This window comes from Scophthalmus maximus, chromosome 10, assembly GCF_022379125.1.
Source record: "Scophthalmus maximus strain ysfricsl-2021 chromosome 10, ASM2237912v1, whole genome shotgun sequence".
Taxonomy (NCBI): Eukaryota; Metazoa; Chordata; class Actinopteri; order Pleuronectiformes; family Scophthalmidae; genus Scophthalmus; species Scophthalmus maximus.
In genome coordinates this window covers 17,665,921-17,687,368 of record NC_061524.1, presented here as the reverse complement: position 1 = coordinate 17,687,368, position 21,448 = coordinate 17,665,921, and the positions used below count along the sequence as shown (strand labels likewise).

Genomic DNA, 21,448 nt, shown 5'->3' with positions numbered 1-21,448 from the left:
ATTTTAATAACAATTCTGAAAGGTAAGGTATTTTCTATTAATGTTAACTTTTTGAGTTTTATCAAGTTGAATCTAGAAATCAGGTCACAACCAACCATCTATAAATCCAAGGATTCAGTTATACTGTATTTCCCCAGAAATGAAACACATGTGGGACTGGAATACTTTTCTGCAGTAGAAAAAAAGTAATTGTGCTCCCCTTACATGTGTATGACTGCAGAGTTAACAGAAGGTGTTGTTCATGGCGAAAAATCCAGAGAGACCACACAGCGTCCACTGTTTTTGTGCAGGTGTGATGGATTCCTTCCAAGTTAGATAAGCGGAGCGAGTCAAAGGCATCTTTTGAAGGATGCAAGATGCTCTACCGGGGATTCGTCTTCTAGAGGTAGATGAGTCACTTAATCACTGACAGGATGGTAGTGATCCGTGAGACTGGCATCAGCTAACATCATCTGCAACCTGTCTCTCTAGTCATTAGAGAAGAATCCAAAATGGCTCCCAGACCGCCAAGAGGCGGCATGCCTCTCAGGTGATTAAGAGGAAGGTGTTGACATCAATCATGTCTGCACACAGCATTGCGACGCATTAGGCCTGTAGAGCATCATGGTGGGGAAAAGCTCCCGCTGTATGCTTTTCATGCTCAGTAACATTCTGAGAGACACATCACTAACGTTTCCACCTCAGGGGACAGAGGGGACAGTTTTGAAAGAAGCTGTGGGAGCTGGTGTTTTTTGAAAACTGTTTTCATATATCTAGGTTTTACATATTCGTGGCATGGCTCTTTAGATGGCAGTGTCACTCCTGACAGTCTTCCTGCACAAAAGGAATACAATGAAACTCTGGAAAGACGTTCAGTGATCCCCCGGCTCTTCCTGTAACGCCATCAAGAGGCGGATATTTTTCTTTGTTAGTGAAATGTCTTAACAGCTATTGTGCAATTTCCATTCAATTTGGTCCAAACATTGTGATACGGGTTAAAGTTTTCACCAATCCAGTTAAATATGCAGATGGTTCCGCACCAATTTATGTTGAGACATTCATGGTTCCCAAAATATAACTCTGTGACCACCTGACTTTTCATATAGTGCCACCAATGGTGGTTTTGTGCGAAAAGTCATGTTATCTAATTACATGATAAAAGTGCAAAACATGAATGTCCCCCCTCATCCAGCAACATCAATTAAAATGCTACATTTTGACAGTGCTTTAGTTTATTCCCATCAGTCCCATTGTTTTTTGTGTTTAGTGTAAAATAGCAAATTTTAGCATGCTATGTGAGATGGTGATCAAAGCAGCTAAGACTTAATTAATTATTCTGACTTCTGATCCATTGTTTACAATCATCATGAATTTGTGAAAAAAAAGATTGTTCTCCCTGAAGAGCTCTGCAAACCCCCAAACTTAAGTTGCCGATGCTTTACTAACCTGGAACCGGTGATTATTTGGCATTTTTTACTTGAAAACAATGGAAATTATTATTCCATGATCAAAATAAATGTCCTGTATTTACCACTGAACTTTTAGTTTCAGCTATAATGAGCCTGTCGGCATACTGGCATTGGCGTATAGCTCTTAGCACTGATGTCTCTTGGCACAGCCTCACACAAAATGCATCTAGACTCTTACGTCTTTGTGCACATTTGATATACTTATATATGTACTGTATTTGATAATCTGACCCAACTATACACTCATGTTATTATGTAAACTTTGTGTTACTTAGACCAAAACTGAAACTGTTAGCAGTATAAGATCACTGTACCTTTGACTCATACCTGTTTTGTCAACAGACAAAGGCGTGAAAATGCTGGAGACCGCTGTGCTGCACAAACATGTTGGGTTGTCTGAACCTAACTGTGCTGTACTTTCCTTTCTTTGTGTCTATTTTTGTCTGTGTTCACTCACTGCACCTCACGCTCTCTCGCCACAGATCTCACTTATTGTTTCACTTGTCAACACGGGTTATGTGGAGTTTCACAGGGTTCTGATTTGTGGATAATACGGTTTTAAATATAGAGAGGCCAGGGAGGTGCCAGATATACAGCGTAAGGTCAGCTTGGTAACAATGCAGGTAAAAATGGCTCAGTATCACACAGTGAAGAAAATAATTTAGACTATGAACCATTAAATACAAGTAAAACTTTGAATTATGTTTGGTTTGTGTATGTACACTTACCTGTTTCCATATGGCTGCATAAGTAGAAGTAAACTCTTCTGTTAATTTAGATTAATGAAGACACAAAATAGGCCTGAAGGGTCTGATTACCCGCAAGTACTGTACTGCAGATGGATGATGTACAAATAGGTTACATTTCATGTCTGCTGCTTAAAGCCAAATCATCCAAAAGCATAAAGTGGAAATTTAGCATGATAATAACAATATGCAAAGTCATCTGTCAAAAGTCAGTTTCCAGCCAAAGGCAGTGAGGGAAAATGGCAAGAGCGATGCTAATTGTATCCATATTATAAACATTTAGTAATTTCCTTGAGCTGAATTCTTTTGGCAGAATTAACCTAAAATCATGAATTACACTACAGCCTCTAACTCTCTTTCTTCTCTCTTGCTCTCTCTACCCTTCAACATTACCACTCTGTATTCTGATCACACTAATAAATCATGTGGAAAGTGATACTTTTTCAAGGGACTGGACATTTAAAACTGATTATAGTCACATTAAGATTTGGCCATGGACCCTGTCCCAAGTTCTCCTCTTTTGGAAATTGCTGAAGCCTGCAGCGTGTGTTCAAGTGAAGAAAACCAGTTAGGCCCATGTTAATACCTTTTTTGGGTAAGAATCATAAGGCCAGAGAAGATTGTGGCCCAAGGCTGTGATAACCTTGTCCATTTCTAACACCGTCCCTGTTCACTACATCCTTGTGAGTCTTTTCAGCACCGTGCCAAAGCTGTAACTATGCTCTTCAGTGTTCAGCCAGTCACAGATCCTGCATTAAGTTTTGCATGTGCACGGTAACCATTTTTTTGTGTCTTTGTAGTACACAATAGTCAGATTCATTTGGGGGAAAAAATGACATAATTAATGAGAGTTAATGCTACAAAATGATTATGTAATGTTATAGATGGATTATGGATGAGTTTGATTGATAGATTTTTTTTTTTAATCATGCTTAATATGAGGTTTTCAAATGTGAAATATCTGGATGTTTGATGTCTGCAGCTTTACTCCCTATTAATACAGATACTTTGTGTTCTGTGTTCAGAAACAAATGTGAAGCTGAATTTTGCCTGGGATCACTCACAAGTATGGCTGCTGCACTGTTTAACCGGGAAACTAACTAAATAATTGGGGAAGACATCTAACCCTAGTGCTAACTTGATTCATGCTAAAGTAAAAATCATGGCTGGAATCAAGTAAAAGCAAGGTTTTTGTTTTAAAACTGAAGTGATCTCCGTCCACACAAGCCCTTTAGCTCCTAGTTATTTGATGCTATACACTGTATATACTTGATGTATTGGTCGGACCTGGATATTGGAGCTACACTGTTTGACCACTACTCCACAGACTCTGGCTCCAAATGACGTTGAAAGCGCGAGTTGGCGGCACCTGTATGCAGGATATTTTGGCTTCACTTTTTGTCCAGCGGGAAGAAGTGGAGACATGTAGTCCATCTTTCGTAACAGTCTATGATAGAAATACCAACACATTGTGGAGGCAGAATGTCAGGAGCTGTTACAACGTTCAGACATACAGTGTGTCCCATGAAAAGGGGAGAAGAAGAAAAAGAAGAGTAGAAAGACAAAAGAGAAGAAAAAAATTACTGATGATAATCGTTAACCGTTATTAAGACAAGCGTACTTAATCTGCACTACATTGGATATAATTGACCGGAGCAAAGGGTCAGATCGGCGGTCCTAGAACATGTCCTGGCATGTCCCTTGAGAAGCCAGAAAATGTTCCATATTTCTCACATTACAGAGCCTAAACGTGTTTGATTTTCTGTTTCACGTTCAGCTGTAAACCAATGAGTGATTTTTGGGGCCGTGGAAACAAGCTGTAAACACAAAATCTGATATATCACCTTTTTTGATTTATCACAGTTTAAGTTAGAGCAACGTGATCATTAATTTGGCATCATGTTTGTAACCACTTGTTGAATGCAAGTCCAAAATTAACTCTGTTTTTTGTCTCTACCAACTCCTGTGAGAAATATTTGGCTCACTAGCTGTTAAATGCTCCATTATGTTCATAAGATATTCACCAACTGTGTCTCTCTGCAGTTTGGTGTTGAGCAAGTTGCATACAGTAGGTTTATGGAGCTTTTTCACTTAAACCGGCTGCAGATGAACTGCAGATGATGGGTGATATTTCTATATGGGTTTTTCTCTATGTGCAACACACATTTATTTGATCCATTGGTTTCATTGCTATAACTAAACCAAAAACTAACCAGGATCCTCAATACCATTGCAGATTGTAAAGTTAATTTGTCATGCACAAATCTGGCTGCTGGGGTATCATGATTTTGATTTATTTTCTACAATGGAGCCAACTATAACTGAAGTAAAGTCATTTTGTCAGACAGTTGGTTGCAATGAAATGAGTGTCCTGGTATACCTTACTTCTGCCAGCATGTACACATCAGGATTAGGGTCTATGTATCCATGAGAGCTCTATTTCAAATGATCTCAGTGCTTGGAATGTATTTGATTTGTTGAACCAAAATAAATGCTGCTGGACTGACTCTAGTGCCTCAGCCGGGATTTAATCGGCCCAAATGGAATTGAACAGATTTGCGGTAAAATCAAAATAGAAATCGTAATGGAGCCTGTCAGTCCTGGGTCCTGGGAGCTGGGCTGTACAGGGGGGAAGCCTTCAGAGAGGCTAATCGCTTTCAGATGAGCAGAGTCTAGTCCCAGTGAAGACGTAACTGTGTACTCTGTGAATTGTGTGTGTTAGTTTGCATATCGCTTTGACCAAAACAATGAAATATGTCTGCAATTGGTGTAATGTGTTTGAGATCAGTATTACTGTACCAGCAAAATAGACGAGTAAAGTATCAAAAGTAAAAGTGCTCGTTTCACAGTCAAATGTCCCCTTTGCGATCTCATATTATTATATATGACTTATGATTATTGAAATGTCACTGATACTTCAATGTGTAAGTGGTAATTCAATATTTCAGGCTGTTATGTAGTGTAGCCCATCCGTTTCATCAGGCACCATCTAAAGGGTCACAAGATAAATCCGAGAGGTCATGAGATGATTAATGGCAGAGGGAGGAAGAAGCAAACAAAGGTCTGATACATAAATCTGTTTTCTGTTTTTAGACTTTTCACAAATCCTTGCTGTTATTTGTGAAATTCACCTCTTCCAGTTAATTAACTGAAACCAGCCATGCAGGCAGGTTTAGAAAGACAACCTCTCTTTGGCGGGGCAGCTCAGACATCTGAGCCTCAGCCCAGCAGATAGTGTTTTTTGGGAAGGGTACAAGCTGAAAGGGTTGGACACCACAGCTTTAAAATTCATCAGTGTTTAAAAAGCTTATCATTATGCTTTTGTTTTTCATATATATTCAAAATGTAAAGTTACTGGTCACTCTGGGTGTAAAGGAGTAGAAGTATGAAGTCACAGAAAAGCAAATGTACTTTCCACTTCTTGATGTGTCATTGCATCCATACATGGTTAAACTGTTTTCGCCACACAACTTGATTGTAGACATAATCCCTTTTTTTTAATGAATAAAGCACAACATTTAGAAATGGCAACAGAATCACCAGGAGTTGGATCGCATGTACCTTAGGGAGAGATTGTGGTTTTAGTAAAATGTAAACACAAAGTCCCTGTGAACATTTTCTGTATTAAACAAGACCACGATCATTCTGTAACCCAAAACAAGCCCTGCCAACACAACCATAGAAAAGTTTCATAAAGATGTGGTCACTACAAATGGATATTGTACGGCAATATTGGATATTTTGTTGGGGGAGGGGGATACAACGTTGTTGAGTATTTGCAGTATCGACATAGCTGCGACTTACCAATAAGTAAACATTATCTCATGATATTATTAATTATTAGAGAACATAATCTGGTCACGATTGTGTTTCTCTCAAAATACGTTTGCGTATTAGACCCAAATAAATGGAAATCCTAGGAGACAGGGTTACACCACTGCACTTTGAAAACAAATAAGTATTTTTGTCTCTCTAAAATAAGGGGGAATTATCTTCGAAGCAGGGCTGTGTTGAAGTATGTGGTATTTATTCCAGGTAGAGACACTGAAGTTAAGCCACGTTCAGAAGTGGCTTTGAAACTGGCCTCAGAAACACTGTGGCCCTTGTGGCATCCCTGAGGTGCCGGGCATCATTTTCACTGCTGCCATTTGTCACCTCAGCGCGTCCCGTTTTCTTTTCCATGACCGCAGTCCAGAACTCATCAAACATCTGGCACTAAACCAGAGACTCGACTTGATCTTTCAAATACGCCACATACAGTGTGTGGCTCCTATTGCACATGCCATCTCAGACACGCAAGCTGTTGGGCTTCTCCTCTGTATCAATATCATAGCACACTCTTGCCTTTCAGCCCCTTGCTGCTTACACTCATATACTTGTACCATTATCTTTCTTTTTTTCTTTGATAAGAGAAGGCTTATCCCTCTATCCCTCTCCTTTTTTTGGGACGTGCACCCTCCCCCCCAACCTACTTTCACATGACAGATGACTTCACTCACTCACTCATTCTAGACAGGAGCCCAGGATAGCCCCCCTAAACATGCATAGTTAGGGCAAATCCCCAAACACTCACACACACACACACACACACACACACACACACAGACACAATTGGTGCAGCTGACCTTGTATAGTTGTAGCTTCACTAAAGCCTCCTAATCCTGTTCCACCAGGCCAAAGAATAAACTGAACCTCACCCTGCCTATTCAGTACGATGCCATTGTCTGACTGAGAGGTGTTCAAGACGAAAAAAAGGCATAGGATTCATAAAAAAAACTGAATTGAATTGAACATTTTAGATCAAAAGGTCTGTGATACAGGTGGGCCTCTGTAAATGCATTACAAGATGAGGTGGAGCCAGGCTGTTTCTTTTCGCGGTGCGTCTTTATAAACGGCTTTTTAACCGCAATCACTCTTGCATGTGTTCACAGTGAAGCTGGATGCCAGTTTTTCAGTCGTATCCTGGACATCCCCTCCTTTTTCTAATAACTGGAACTGGTTTTTCCAGATAACATTAACGAGTTTTTGTAGGTTGCAACTTGTTTGAAAAGGTAAAATCTAAACACCTCTCCATTGAGTGTGTATATTTTGGCATGGGTGTGTTCTTACGTCCATTAGGCCAAGAAATTCCTCCTTAATGTTCAGCAATAGTTGAGCGAATTTGATTGCTAATTTCTTTTTTTCTCCTCACAGCTACAGTGCTTACTTAAAAGCCAAAGCAAAGCTAAGAGGTCGGTCACTGACCGAGCTGAACAGTGTCAGTCTGGTATGTGTTCCTCTATTTAAATAGAGCTTTTCTCTTGAGATTGAGTAGCTGGAACTGTTCAAAGACCACTTAATTTTGCTAGGGCAGTTTCAGCCATGCAGTTAATCACATCTGTATTGTTTACGTGCCTGAGAAGAGTGATTCAGACTTTGCCGTGCTATTCAAAAGACTCAAGGGCTTGAAGTTTGACATTTTAAAAGAGAACATAATCACCCCTATGTCCTTGTGATTGAAAAAACCCACTGGAGCAACGCCAAACGTTCAAACTCAAATAAAAGAACAATTCAATGGGTATTATACTTTATTTTCAACATAACATAAATCAGGAAAAAAAGAAAAAAGAACTGCACATGTCTCAGTGTGTGTGAGTGACATTTTAATGAGTGAGGAGTTTGGACGCTTTGGCTCCTTGACAAAGAGTGTTTACAGCCCAGCTACAAAATGATAACAAGATTATTTGCCATTGTGTGAAATATATTGCAATATGCCCACAGCCCTGTCATTTAGTAAAGTGGGTATCATTTAATAACTTGTAATATTAAAGTGCATGTAATTGCACAATGACAATTAAATTGTCTATAAGGTTGGTTTACGTTTGCATTTACACAACTTGTAGTAGCAGAAGTTGGACACCTCAACCATGTATCAGTTACTTGTGGCCACTTTAACCATACATCCTTCCAAGTTTAGATACCTGTTTAAACTTTCAATCGCTTTTACCACAGTATCAATCGCAAACTGTGGTGTTGTGTCATAGCGGACTCCATATTCATTGAATCAAATTCCATTTTTAAAAAATGAGCTGAGCTCACAATCTTTCCATGTACCCTCCAGGCACATACGGAAGTACCCACTGGCGCCCTGTTGGACAATCGCTGTTTTCAAATGATTTAGACGGTGTAAACAGGGTGAACAGGACCGTTGGAGCCGTTGGAACCATGTCTCTGCGACGTGTGTTTGTTGTGAGAACAATTCTTTACCCCTGTGCATGCAAACATGCTATGAACGTCGCAGACATGTTGTGAATGTCGGTGCACACGCAAAAACACAAATTGGATTGTGTATTTCGAGCAGTGTTATCTCACTGACTTGGTGCTTTTCACATTCCTCAGATGTTTCATTTATTAAATTCTCGTGTTAAAGACTCCTCCACAACTTTGAGGTATAGGTCATAGATATTTATTTGTCTCGCATTTTTTATCTTTCGTGGTTTCGTCCCCTTCTGTTTCTTGTTTTTTGTTTCGTTCTTTTCGCAATGCATAGAAACTTGCAACGTTACGATTGTCCCCACAGCTAATTTTGACTGCAGCACTTCTCGGAAAAACGAAACCATGAGCCATAATCGCTGCAAGAATACAAGTGATCTCTCAGTTCAGTTCTTTATTCATCCCAAGTGGGAAACTTGTCTTGCAGTCAGGAGCACATCCTCGAGTGCAAAATTAAGCATCCCGAAGTCGGCAAACTTTGCCTTGAGGATGATAAGGGTGCTAATATTAAGATCCTTATGCTGGGTTCTGGACACTCTTGACTGAGGAAGTAATTAAGTTCAAGCAGTTTATCAGTGGCTGGCCGGAGATGTGCTGTCTCTGAGTGATAAAGAGGAGCTTGTGAGGTATGCCCTTTCTCTCAAGTGTCCACCCCACACTATTTTTTCATCCTGTCCTCCTCTGTCACACTCTCCTGCCACTTCCCATAGGGGAAGCCCAAAGCCCGCGGAGGCTAAGCCATCGTGTCACTCATCCCCCCCCCCCCCCCCCCCCCCCCCCCCCCCCCCCCCGCTCTCTTCAAATGTCCAATTAGGGCTAATTTTAGCCCGTGTTAGAGAGCTATGTTAAATTTGGCCGCGTGTCCCTAAGCGTGCCACGATGTAGATCCATTTGCGACGACTGTGTGCGTGGAAAGACACACTCACATTCTCTTTTCTTTTTTTGCAATGATGATCCCATGTGGCTTCTATTTTACAGTGAGCAGAATTTTTTTTTTTGGGGGGGGGGGGGGGGGGGGGGGCTATAGGTACAGCATGTGCAGACATTTGATACCATTTTTAGGATGCCTTTCCTTTTCAATGATCGAAAAAAACAAACACTTTCAGCATCGAGACATGTCGAGAGTACAGAGGTACAGTACATGAAGTCACTGCTGCTGAAAGTGTGTTATGTAAACATCTCGGACTCGTGGCGGCTCATTACAGCTCTTTGAAACCCACTGTATACTGCACATACACTACACTTATAGGTGAGCCTCAAGCTACACTGGCTCCATTAAAGAGTAGCCTAAGCCCTATTAAAAAAATCTTAGAATTAGGATTTCTTAGCACTAACATGAAAACTAAAAAAAATAATAAGTAACAAGACAAGTGGGAAAAAGACAGGACTCCAGGGTAAAAACAGTGGGAGGCTTAAACGCAGCTGAGCTCTTTCGTCTTTACAGTGGTTTCTGATGCATCTCACATCTATTGAGTGTAACAACAAAGCCATTGTGTCCCTTTTACTGTGATGTAGCCGCTGGCCCGCAGTTACAGCCATGTGCCCACTTTAAGTCCTGACATGTTTCTTAACATATAAACTCTGACGTATTTCTTTGTATTGTTCAACTACGAGCCTCGTCGCAGTGAGTGCATGGGAATGAATATGTTATGAAATGGAGCCTGTGGCCACCATTTGTTTACAGAGACAGGTATGATGAATGAAGAGTGTACAGACAGCGAATGTAAAACAAACCAGTGTTGTACGTGGGAATATGGAGAATACTAAGTGGGTACATTTTTTATTTAGTTCTCTGTTTTTAAATACAGTAAGGGGGAATGTGTTTACCGCCTTCCAAATTAAGATATGGTTACATAACATTCCTGTTATTTATTTATTTTCACTTTTCACACGCAGACCCTGAGATGGTCCCTCTGGACTGCCTGCGTCCTCGTTCTTTTGCAACCACCCACCAGGCCTCTATCCAGCGAGGCGGCGATGACCCTCACCTTTCCATCAGCCTGTGTGACCTGAGCCTGCAGCAGCAGGAGATGCATCTGGAGGAAGATGATGAGGAAGAGGAGCGGCTCCAGCGCTTAAGCTCCGCCTCCTGCCACGTGCCCCAAAACTCTCAGAACTCACAGCAGTGTTCGCTGCTGCCCAGCCATTTGGACACCGATCTGCACTTCCACTCGGTGCACGGCGTCCACGTGACTGTGCTGGATAAGCACACGGTCGGGCGGCTTGATCACCGCGGTGACGAGAGGACCCTTGTGTTCACCAGCCGGCCGATGCGCTGCTCAGAGACCGTGTTCGTGAAGGTGAAGGCCAGCGTCACACGGCCGGCTTCCCTGTCTTATGGCGTGACATCCTGCGACCCGGCCACCCTGAGGCCCAGCGACCTCCCATCCAACCCAGAGTCCCTGGTCGACCGCAAGGAATTCTGGGCCGTGTGTCGGGTGGCTGTGCCCCTCCACGGCGGAGATATCTTGGGCTTTGTGGTGAACTCCGATGGGGAGGTCATGATGAGCCGTAATGGCGTCAGTGCAGGGATGCAGTTGTGCGTTGACAACTCCAGGCCTCTCTGGATGTTTTACGGTCTACACGGCACCATCACACAACTCAGGATTTTAGGTACGTTCACTTTATCTTTTTTACCAACAGCATTGTTCGTACGTTTGTTCGTGAACAACAGCTTTATAATCATCAATAATTTTTTGAAATGCACAACATAGGCTTGTTAAAAGTCAAAATTCAATAAGGGACTGAGATATTTTCCTGCAGGAAAAAAACTCATGAAGCAGTTTTTGAAAACGGGGACACAACGGGGAGTTGAAGGAAACTCACAAACAAGCCAAAGAGAAAAATACAATTTATCTAAGATGTGCTTGGAGTTGAGGTGACCGGGACACTGAGTTACATCCTTTTTGAACACCCTCTGCTAATTAGAATTTGTTTCATTAGAATTGTATCATTATTTATACTCAGGCAAAGGAATACTAGATATCGTCCAACAAATGTATACCTACACAGTTTTTTTCAGTTTTATCAATACTTTAAATACAATGTAAAGTTAATTTAAACTATGATTCAAAACATACTCCCCAGATCTTTACAGCACACTGGTAACTTTCCTTTCAGAAGTTAATGCAGTCCTTTATCCTTGAATGACCTTTGGAGGATTCATTCCCACTCAGCCGAGTCATGTATTTGCTGCCTGAGCTGCTCTCTGACTTTTTATCAACTCATATATCTCGTAGGACTTTACATTCTACCCCCACAGCTTGCAAATGAATGTTAACTTTGTGCCTTCGGTTGAACAGAATTTCTGTGAGCTCAGTTTGATTCCACCAGACTCAAAGTGAGCAGAAGAAGAGCATATAATGGCTCTCACGTTCGGGAGCAGTTGAGAAGGGGGGTTTGATGATAAAGAATTCGTGAGTTCTGTTTATTTTGAAGGTGAAAATCAAACCATGTTGCGCACCATGCAAATGCTGCGGTGATGAAATACAAACATGCTGAAGATACAGTATGCTTTTGATGATAAACATATAGAAACTTATTGTTTTCTATATCATTTTTTCATATTTTATTGTTTTAACTTTTCTGCACATGTTATTTGCGCGTGCAGTTATTGAGATATGTTGTGGCAACTTTGACCTACAATTTACATGAAAAAGAAAAAAAACTAATTTGACATACGGCACACATCTTCAGTGAAGTGGTAAATAATCTCCAACTGAAATTTTAAACATTTATTAAAACTTAATGAGTTTTAAAGAGTCCTGCACTTAAAGCATTTTAAATTCTCTATTTTTTATGAGATCGTTGCTTGACTGTGACTGTGAAATACTGCAGCAGGCATAATGTGAGTGCTTTTGACTTTTGTAACAGTTGCCGCAGCTAAAGACATTCATCTTAATTCTGTGAAAAACATCTCCATCCAACTGGGTTATATTCCGATTCTGGTTAAGCTGATAAGGCTTCTGTCACATCCTTTTTTTTTCTGTCAAAGCAGGTAACAGTTCTTTTGACAGGAAATGCATAATTAGAGGTGACATTTTTTTTTTTTTACTTTATAATAATAATAAAATTATCATAGATTTTTTTTCTCTCATTTCTAGATACTTATAATTCTCTCTTCTAATTAATTTCTTGAGTACAGTTTCTTCCTCTCCTCTCTTGCATGTAGTCAGTCAGGGCTGAGGAGGTTATTTCTGTCTTGCGTGGGCTCCCAGATGACAGCATTATGTATCAGGAGGGGGCCCATGATTGCTCCTTGTGATGTCCTCCATATGCATTATTAAAATGTGATCGCATGGAGGTTTGAGATGCTGGGTTTTCCCACCCACAGTCTGTTCCCTTAACCGTGGTCCACTCTCCACATCCTCCGTTCCTCGTGCATTCCCCCCTCCGATTCTTTGGGGTTCGAGCATTCTTTTAGTCATTACCTACTCCGGCTGTGGGGAATGCATTTGTTACGTCTTGGCTTACCCACTCGCTGCACCCGCACGTCACGAGTTGCCATGGAAACGTCTAGCCAATGAGGAAAGTGACAGTTTGTCATGGCTGGGTGTTTTGTCGAGCCTGTGAAGTGGAACAGATGGGCGTCTGCTACTGTCACATGGTCATTTTGTTTGTGTCATCTTGGAAATCAAGATTTTATAATTTCATTGAGAATCAATAATAGCTTGTAGTAGTCATGTATGTCCTCGTCACTAGTGTCCTGCTCTGGGTTTACACATGTTCGTTTCTGCATGTGCTCAGTTGTAATCTTACAGCTGCTATAATCAATATTTTTATATTAACAATTGATTGACTATATATATATATATGTTTGGACACCTACAGAGAATTATCACCCATCTGTGTAGCTCCCCACAGCTCTAAGAAGCATTCAAGCATCTTTCAGTTTTGATTGTATGGTCTGAATTTTAATGTTAAAGCTTTCTGAACCCCTAGAAACCTGATTAATTCACTTACAGACACTTGACAGAAAACAAAATAGCCTGGCGGCCATCTACAGATTCTCTTTGATAAGCAAGTGTTGAAAGGTGCCATATACAGTACATGCCCCCAACCCACACACACACACACACACATAATTCTCCTGTGCTGCCTGCATAACTAAAGACATTCACATACTCATTCCTGGTCGCACCGGCAGCAGTAAATTCATAATACATGGGAAGATGAAGGGTACCCTTGATGAAAGGCTACGTGAATAGACATCGATTGTACCTTATTAGAGGTGACCGGGACATTCGCTAACAGCTGGGCCGCCTCATAAGTCACGTTAAGTAGCCACTGGAAGAGGAAACAAATAGATGACTCTGAAACAAAGTTTGTTTCAGCCAAGTGGTACAATCACCAATCCAAGCATTCGAAGTTATGTTATTATGGAACGTTTTTTGCGCGGATTACCAGAAGTCCAACGCTCACGCAGACTTTGCTACATCTGTTGACTTTTTTAGCAGCAAACTGAATGTTGTTGCATGAATAAAAGAGCAACTATAGTTTGTTTATGCAGGCTGAAACTGAGGTGTGGTGGTTGAAGTGGTCCGGAGAGAAGGCATCAGAGTCCAATGCGACGGATACGAAAGTTATGCAACCAACTGTATACATTTTTGTGTTAACAACAGGCCACATAAATGTCTGTCTGTGTTCCATTTTCTCCCCATCTGTGGTCCACTCTGCACTGTCGTTGAAGTGAAATTTGGATAAGACAATTGTGAGATGGGATGCGAACTACCAATATTAGATGGTCTGACAAATGGAAGGATGTCGGTTCCAAGAACAGCCCGACAGTGTAGACATATTTCCACCTTGGTGGAAGGACAATGTGTAAACAACAATGCAGTGGGGCCTGCCAGGCAAACTAGATCAGAATGTGTTTGCGGAATCAGGGTCAGTATTGTCATCTCTGATGAGAGATGAGCTGCCAAATATGAGGACTGATGCCAGAGCCGGTGGTTATGGGGTGTGGCTCAGGAACGTATCAGACGGAACAGGCAGCAGATTGTCCACAGAAGCATTTTGCTCCCTACCCACAGGGATCGTGGGCTGAGGAAGGAGGGGTGGGGGGGGGGCGCTTGGTGTCTCTGACGAGACTACACCAACTCACGGGCTCTTGACTCACCGACACACACCCACACATACACTGTGGATCTCACCAGTCATCTGCTGATGGAACAGATTTATGGAACTGTGTGTGTGTGTGAGAGAGAGAGAGAGAGAGACAGAGACAGAGATGCAAAAGGACATCCAGTCTCCTCCATCCTCTCATTACCAGCTCTGACTAACTTGATGCACAGTGTGAACGATGGAAATACTTTGACAGATTGTCTGTATTTCAGTGAGTCTTTGGTGTGAACCAGATGTCTCCTCTGTACCTTCAGGCACATCTTTCCATCCAGACCTCCGAGGCCTGTCTGTTCCCGGCTCCCCGTCCTGCATACCCAACACCCCCACAATGCTTGGCAGCGGCAACTCAGAGCCCAGCCTCGACACGCCGTTGAACATCAACCTCAACTCGAGCCTGAACTCCAACTACCACAGACTCTTTTCTTCCTCCACAGGTTTGTCAATGTCTTCCGGTTTATTCCTTTCGAGTTTTTCGTCGTTATTCTCTATCTTTCCCCCAGGGTTATTGTTATTGTCTCAGCTATCAGACCATCTCAATAATGTTCCCACTGAAAGCTATCTAGACTAAAGTATTGTGACATTCTCAAAATATTCATCCAGAGGATCTCTGGATCTATAAAATCCATGTCAAGCTCTCTAAATTCAAGTATTTACGTATGCTATGTATTCCCCCGGCCAGAGTGTGGTTTTTTTTTCTTCTGTGTTTGTCTATATTTTTTCGGTTTGTGGAATTGATTAAAAAATGCAGACATGCAGGAGAGCAATAAAACAGCATGCAGCACACAAACACTGACTAAACTGCACAAAGACATCAACTGATGACATGCACGTTAGCACAAGAAGCAAATATTTACCTTGGTGATGTGAAGCGGCGATAACCGTCGTCGCCGCAGTCCCAAGCTGCAGACAGTGTGACAGGAAAACTCCGGGGAGATATTGGCGGCAGAGGGGGGGGCGAGGATCGCAGAGCAGACACAATTATTCCTCCATGAAGTTATACTGTCACATGATAAGCAGAGAATAGCAGCTGGCAGATTAGTGACGGGTTGAATAAAAGGTGCGTCGGATATATATTGCAGAGATCAGAGGGCGTTAGTGTTCGTTGTCTGCCTGAACTACCTCCATGGGTTCCTCCCTTTTCTTTTCTGTCATAGTCATTCACACCTGCCTAATGTCTTTCCTTCCCATCACCTCAGGCACAACCCCGAGCTCTCCCTTCTCCAGCCACCCCGAGTCCCCTACCTTCCCGCCCTGCTCAGGCTCGTGGAGCGACGAGTGCACCATCTGCTACGAGAACGTGGTGGACACGGTCCTCTACGCCTGCGGACACATGTGTCTCTGCTATGCCTGTGGCCTCAAGCTCAAGAAGATGGCCAACGCGTGCTGCCCCATCTGTAGGAGGACGATCAAAGACATCATCAAGACCTACAGGAGCACGTAGGCTCCTGTTGAGCGACGCGGCGCGTCATCGGGTCCAGCTCAGAGAGGTTGCCAAAGCCATGTGAGACTTTGTGAAGATGGACACAGCACGAGTGAAAACCGCGGTTTGTTTGCGCGATGTGGCTCAGGTACTTTACAGCAGGACTTTAAACTCCATCATGAGGCCATTGTATCTATGTAGTGTTTAATGCACATCATTGGAAAGGCCGCAGTGGTCCCTTCCTGTGGAGACGCACTCGTGAGTTCCACCAGAGACAATCAAAAACTACAGTGTGATGTGAGCAGATTGGACCGCGATCCACGATTGTCCAGTGTCTCTGTGATTTGTGCGTCTGTGGGAGAGAAAGAGTAATCTGGAGAGGCATCTGTCCTACTTACAGCCACAATAACCCTTCATTCTGCCGGCTATAGCGTCACTGCTCGGCAGCTTTGGAAGAAGTGAAATTGTCCAGAGCTGCGGAAGACACAAGAGGAATAAATCTGTGTTTTCTCCAGCTGCTCCGCCTGTGCTCGCCAGAAAGCACTGGGTCTAAAATTGTTGTTTTACAGTAAGAATCAATTCTAATTCTCTGGGAAAATCAAGACAAGAAAGCTTTGATTTGATTTAAGAGAACTTCCAGTTACCGGTGAGGAATGAGTAGAAAGATGGAATTTATTTTTTCCAGTGACAACTTTGTATTTCTTAAAAAAAGGCCATTTTGGAATTCTAGTCCGGCAATAAAACGCAATCAAATGATCCAAAGGTTGAAGAAATCCTTAACTCGGGGGGTTGTAATGAATGTTACAGTGTTTCGTTGGATATTTCTCTACCTCCTGTGGTTCTGTGAACTTGAGGAAGGGGGAGACTGTGCGAAGGGAAGAAAAAAAAAGTGTGAACGTTGTCACCATAGAAGGTCAAGCTTGCGGTGAAATGGGGACGTAAATCAGCGAAGAGGGAGCAAGGGAGGGAGAGGGGGGTGTTGTAAGTTTGGGACGTAGACAGTGGAGGAAGGGGCACCTTCGGCTTTGTCTGCACATAGTTTAAGTGCTGAGAAAAAGGCTCGCTCCACTCAGGCAAACCACACACATCAGAGGTTTGTATTGGAAGCCTGTTCAAATGTGGGACTTGCATGTCCTGCTTCTTGGCAGCTGTCCCTGCCATCTACCGCTGCTTGCTGGATGCCGCTGCTTCCCAAAAGTCGCCCCTAACAAACCCGGGTGGGCAGTGAAGTATTTCTAAAATGAAATGCCGGCGGAGGAATCGACCTCGTCGTTGTCGTGAGGAAAAAGGTTACAGGTGGCTTTGCCTACATCAGGTTACGCACTTTTCTTGCATCATGTACATTAAAGCATGAATATTGGCTCTGATCATGTATTTGAGCACACCGTGTCTTCAAGTGGGAAAAAAAATCATTTCTCCCGTGTGCAGTCAGTGACGAGGATGTAGCTCGTTGTCGTGGGACATTGTGAGACTTCAATTCGCATATCAGTTTCTGAGTGCTGCTCTCCGACGATAAAGACAAACTCGGAGGAAGTTTTTCGCTCGACTAATCTCATGCATTATGTACGCCTTTAAATTGTTCAGAAATACATGTTATTTCCAGATGTTGCTTTGGCCTTGCTGAACCATCACTCTGTGATCTGTAGTAAGTGCTAATTGTTTTGGTTTTGTTTTCATTTCGAGGGTTTTTTACGCTTTCGTCAGCTCGCCACTTTGACTAGCAGTTATGTGGTACGACGTTTGTGTCGCAGTTCAGTTTCTCGTGTGCCTTTAGAAAGAGATGTCTAGACAACCGTTGGTCTGTTAGACTCCGCAATATAAATATGCTCATATTCATTAATCATTTTACAGCCACTCCGGACGTGGTTGTGATGTCTCTGATGTTGGACCACATACCTTACCAATACAAAGCTGTTGTGTTTCACTTCTAAGCAAACATTTCAGAGTGTGTATTGTCAGTGTGTGAATTGATTTGCTGCTCAAGATGAAATGCGTAAGTACCGCCTTGTCTCATTTGTCAATGCGTTGCATAATACTGGAATTTTGTTGTGCTTGAGAGACCCCATCCCCGCGCCCAGCCTTTACATTTCTACCTGTTATTGTTTTTCTTCCTGACCAAATATGACCTACCAGAAATATAAAATATTGTGAACGATTTTTGATAGAAAAAACAGTATTGATGAGTGTAATATCCGCTGTACATTATGAGGGTTTATTTATTTTGTCAATGCTACTTTTAAATAATTATCACTGTTTGTTTTATATATGTGGCTATATTGTCCAAAATGTAAAAAATATGTCATTGTGGCTTAGTCAAAGATTATAGAAAACTTTATTCTCCTAAATGACTGTGGTTGTGTCAGCTGATTTTCATTTGAAGGAACAGTTCTGATAATGTTCTTGGAAATTTGCTTAATTACTTTGTGGCAAGAGAGTTAGGCGAGAATATCACTACAGTCTCCAATGGTGCAATGCAATACTCCACTACATTACAGAAACAAACATACATTTTACTCCACTGGTTATCTGAAAGCTGTAACTAAAAGTTACTTGCATATCAAGATCCCACACACAGCCTATTATTCGTAGTAGTACTAGTAGTATAAAATATATAATGTATTGATATTGAATAAACCTTCCATCAGATTAAAGTGAATATAATTAGTTAATATTTAACCCTTGAAATGCTTCTGACATACAATGGATGTAGTTATTGCAGTACTTTTAATTTGATACATGAATGAGTGTAGTACATAATTAGTAAATAAGTAAAGTATATAATTACATACTTTAACCCAAGTGGGACTTTTACTTGTAATAGGGTACTGTTAACATTGCATATTATAGGGAACCAATCTAAACAAAGATTGTGTCATTATTCATTTGCCATTAAATTATCAACATTTACTTCATCATGACAAGTTAAGCAAAAAGCTTGTTGATTGCCATTTTGAAGTAGCATATGGACTAGAAACAAGGGGAACAACTAGCCTGACTGTCCAACATTTATAACACAACTCTCTTACAAGCATCTCTAACTTTTACACTTTTAAACAAATGAACCAATATTCTGTTTGGGGGCTATAGAGTTGCCTGTAGGGGGAATTTGGCCCAATTTAGCGCAGTAGTGTAGCTGTATCCCCTGCTTCCTGTCTTTGTGCTAAGCTAAGCTAACCACCTGCTGGCTGAAGCCACTTACCAGATAAACATTGGAGTGGTATTAAGTCTTCTCATCTAACTCTCTGCCAGAGGGCGAGCTTATCTCCCAAATTGAATTAATGTCATATGCCAAAACAAGGAAATGTTTAACATTGGCACACCTATGAATGTCCATCATGTGCATATATGAATTTTATCTTGACTTTGTGTTGTAGTGCGGAGGACATGAGTGGCTCGCCTATGATCAATCTGACAGTGTGTTTTTCAAATGTGACCAAATATTTACAGTCTAAAATCACAAAACCAGAAAGTGATGGAGAGATGGTGGGCATTGTGCACTTTGGACAAGAAAATCAGCTCATACCTTTGGTTTCCTGGACTTGGGATTTCTATACTATGTTTAAAAAAACATTCTTAAAGTTGTTTCTGAATTTACTAATTATGTTCAGTTTGGAAAATAAAGTTTTAGTCTGAATCACTGGCTATATTTCTAATTTATGGGGGGGGTGGGTCACATTTTTCTTCTTTGGTTACATGCAGACCTATCTACTCTGCGTTCTGGCATTTCCCTGATTGCAATGAAAAACAAGGACTGACCATTTCCATTTGACAGCTACAATCTTTATTATATTTTATGCACAGCAGGAACCTGAAGTCAAATTGCCGCACGAGATGGGGAATGAGAGCGCATTAGTGCCATTATCCTCTAACAAATATACATACATAATAACATACATTATGCAAATGTCTGAAGGAAGACATCTCAAATTGGACAACCGTTAAAGAACAAAAAGGCAGCAATTCCTCGCAGGCCCTAACACTCAACACAATCACTCTTCGCCATAGTATACTTGACTAACATCCTGCCATATACTATATGAATAACAAAGGCAAGGGCTTTTAGTAAACAGCTATAACTCAGAGAGAAACTGTTTAGAGTTGTGGTATGTAGACCTGGCCAGAGCGAACATCATCTGTTATTTACTACCCCGCAGGCTGTGCTCTAATGCAGCACTGTTTTATACTGCACTCCAATAGGCCCAAATACAACCCATGACGTCTGGACATGAAACAGGCCGCAGTGGCTGCCGTTCATGGCCAAGTGTTCTCAGAGGTGTTGGGGAAACACACGGCCATGGTGTGTGAAAGTGACATGAATACAGTATATCTCAATGGTGTACACGCAGACTTTCCATTCAGACCTCTCAGTGAACCTGGCTGCTGGCCCTCTGAAGGCTTGAGGGCTTGGCAGACTTTGTCTGAGCTGTGTTGCGGTATCTCTTCTAGACAGCTGTTAGGTCAAACTTACACATCATCTATTAACGTGTGAAATTTGTATTCCTAAAAAAGCATGACACTATTGATTCTGAATTTTAAACAGACATCGGACGGTCGGCGTTTGGGTTTCTGCCTCCGTTGTTGTTAAGGCTTTAAGATTTTGTTGTTTGGTGTGAAGTAAGAGCTTTTCCTCAGTCGGCCTTTGAGCGTCAAGGGACAGACTGTGCGGAGAAGTACACTTATATTGAAAGGTAAAAATTTCCCTCTGAAATACCAATTTAGCAATTCCACCTCTACACCATCCAATTACAGAGTTGATGAAGACGAAATCTGCATTGAGATGCTTAGTGCTGCTGCCCTCCAGTGGCCAGGGGCAGCAACAACAACACCTTATGCACAGCACAGAAATAACCTCAACAACCAAACCACATTGCATCAACATTTTGCAAATAATCCTGACGACAGACTGGGAAGAGTTTGGTTCATATTCATGGATGCTGTTTTCATGGCAGAGCCAACATATTTAATTTTGACCTTAAAAATGTTTTTCCTTTCTTTTTTGTCACATCTTTGTTAAAAGATCATCAAATAAACACAAAAGGGCCCAATAAACACAGAGCCTGCATATGAGTACATAAAGCATGTAAGTAAAGCCACACTTACTGTACACATAGCCCGCAGCAAAACATACGAAAAAGATGATCAACAGACACCCAAAATGTATACCTTCAACCTAGTGAGTGAAGGGGAAAGAGGCATCAGACAGTGGAATGGATATATTTCAGTAATATACAGTATTTCAGATTAAATTCATGTGGGCTTGAAATCTTGTTATATTTCCGGCACCAAATATAAACCAATATAATAGCAACATGCAGTGTCTGACAGTGGAAAACTGCGTCAGTGTTTTCACTTGGTGTGTATCTGACTATAACCAATGGTGACAATATTATATCACAACTCCACACGGGTAACTTAAACTTCTGCTTTTCCACTTGATGCCAAGCTAAGCAGCTGGCAAA

General features: G+C 41.6%; 1 protein-coding gene across 1 annotated transcript in view; it reads left to right on the top strand.

Annotated features, from left to right (window-relative positions):
• Positions 1–19,623, top strand: part of neurl1ab (neuralized E3 ubiquitin protein ligase 1Ab) — a 30,362-nt gene extending 10,739 nt beyond the window's left edge. The window contains exons 4-6 of the mRNA XM_035606597.2: positions 10,343–11,059; positions 14,824–15,003; positions 15,766–19,623. Coding sequence (XP_035462490.1) covers positions 10,343–11,059; positions 14,824–15,003; positions 15,766–16,010 — 1,142 coding nt within the window. The 3' untranslated portion in view covers positions 16,011–19,623. The remainder of the gene's footprint in view (positions 1–10,342; positions 11,060–14,823; positions 15,004–15,765) is intronic.
• The last annotated feature ends 1,825 nt before the right edge of the window (positions 19,624–21,448 follow it).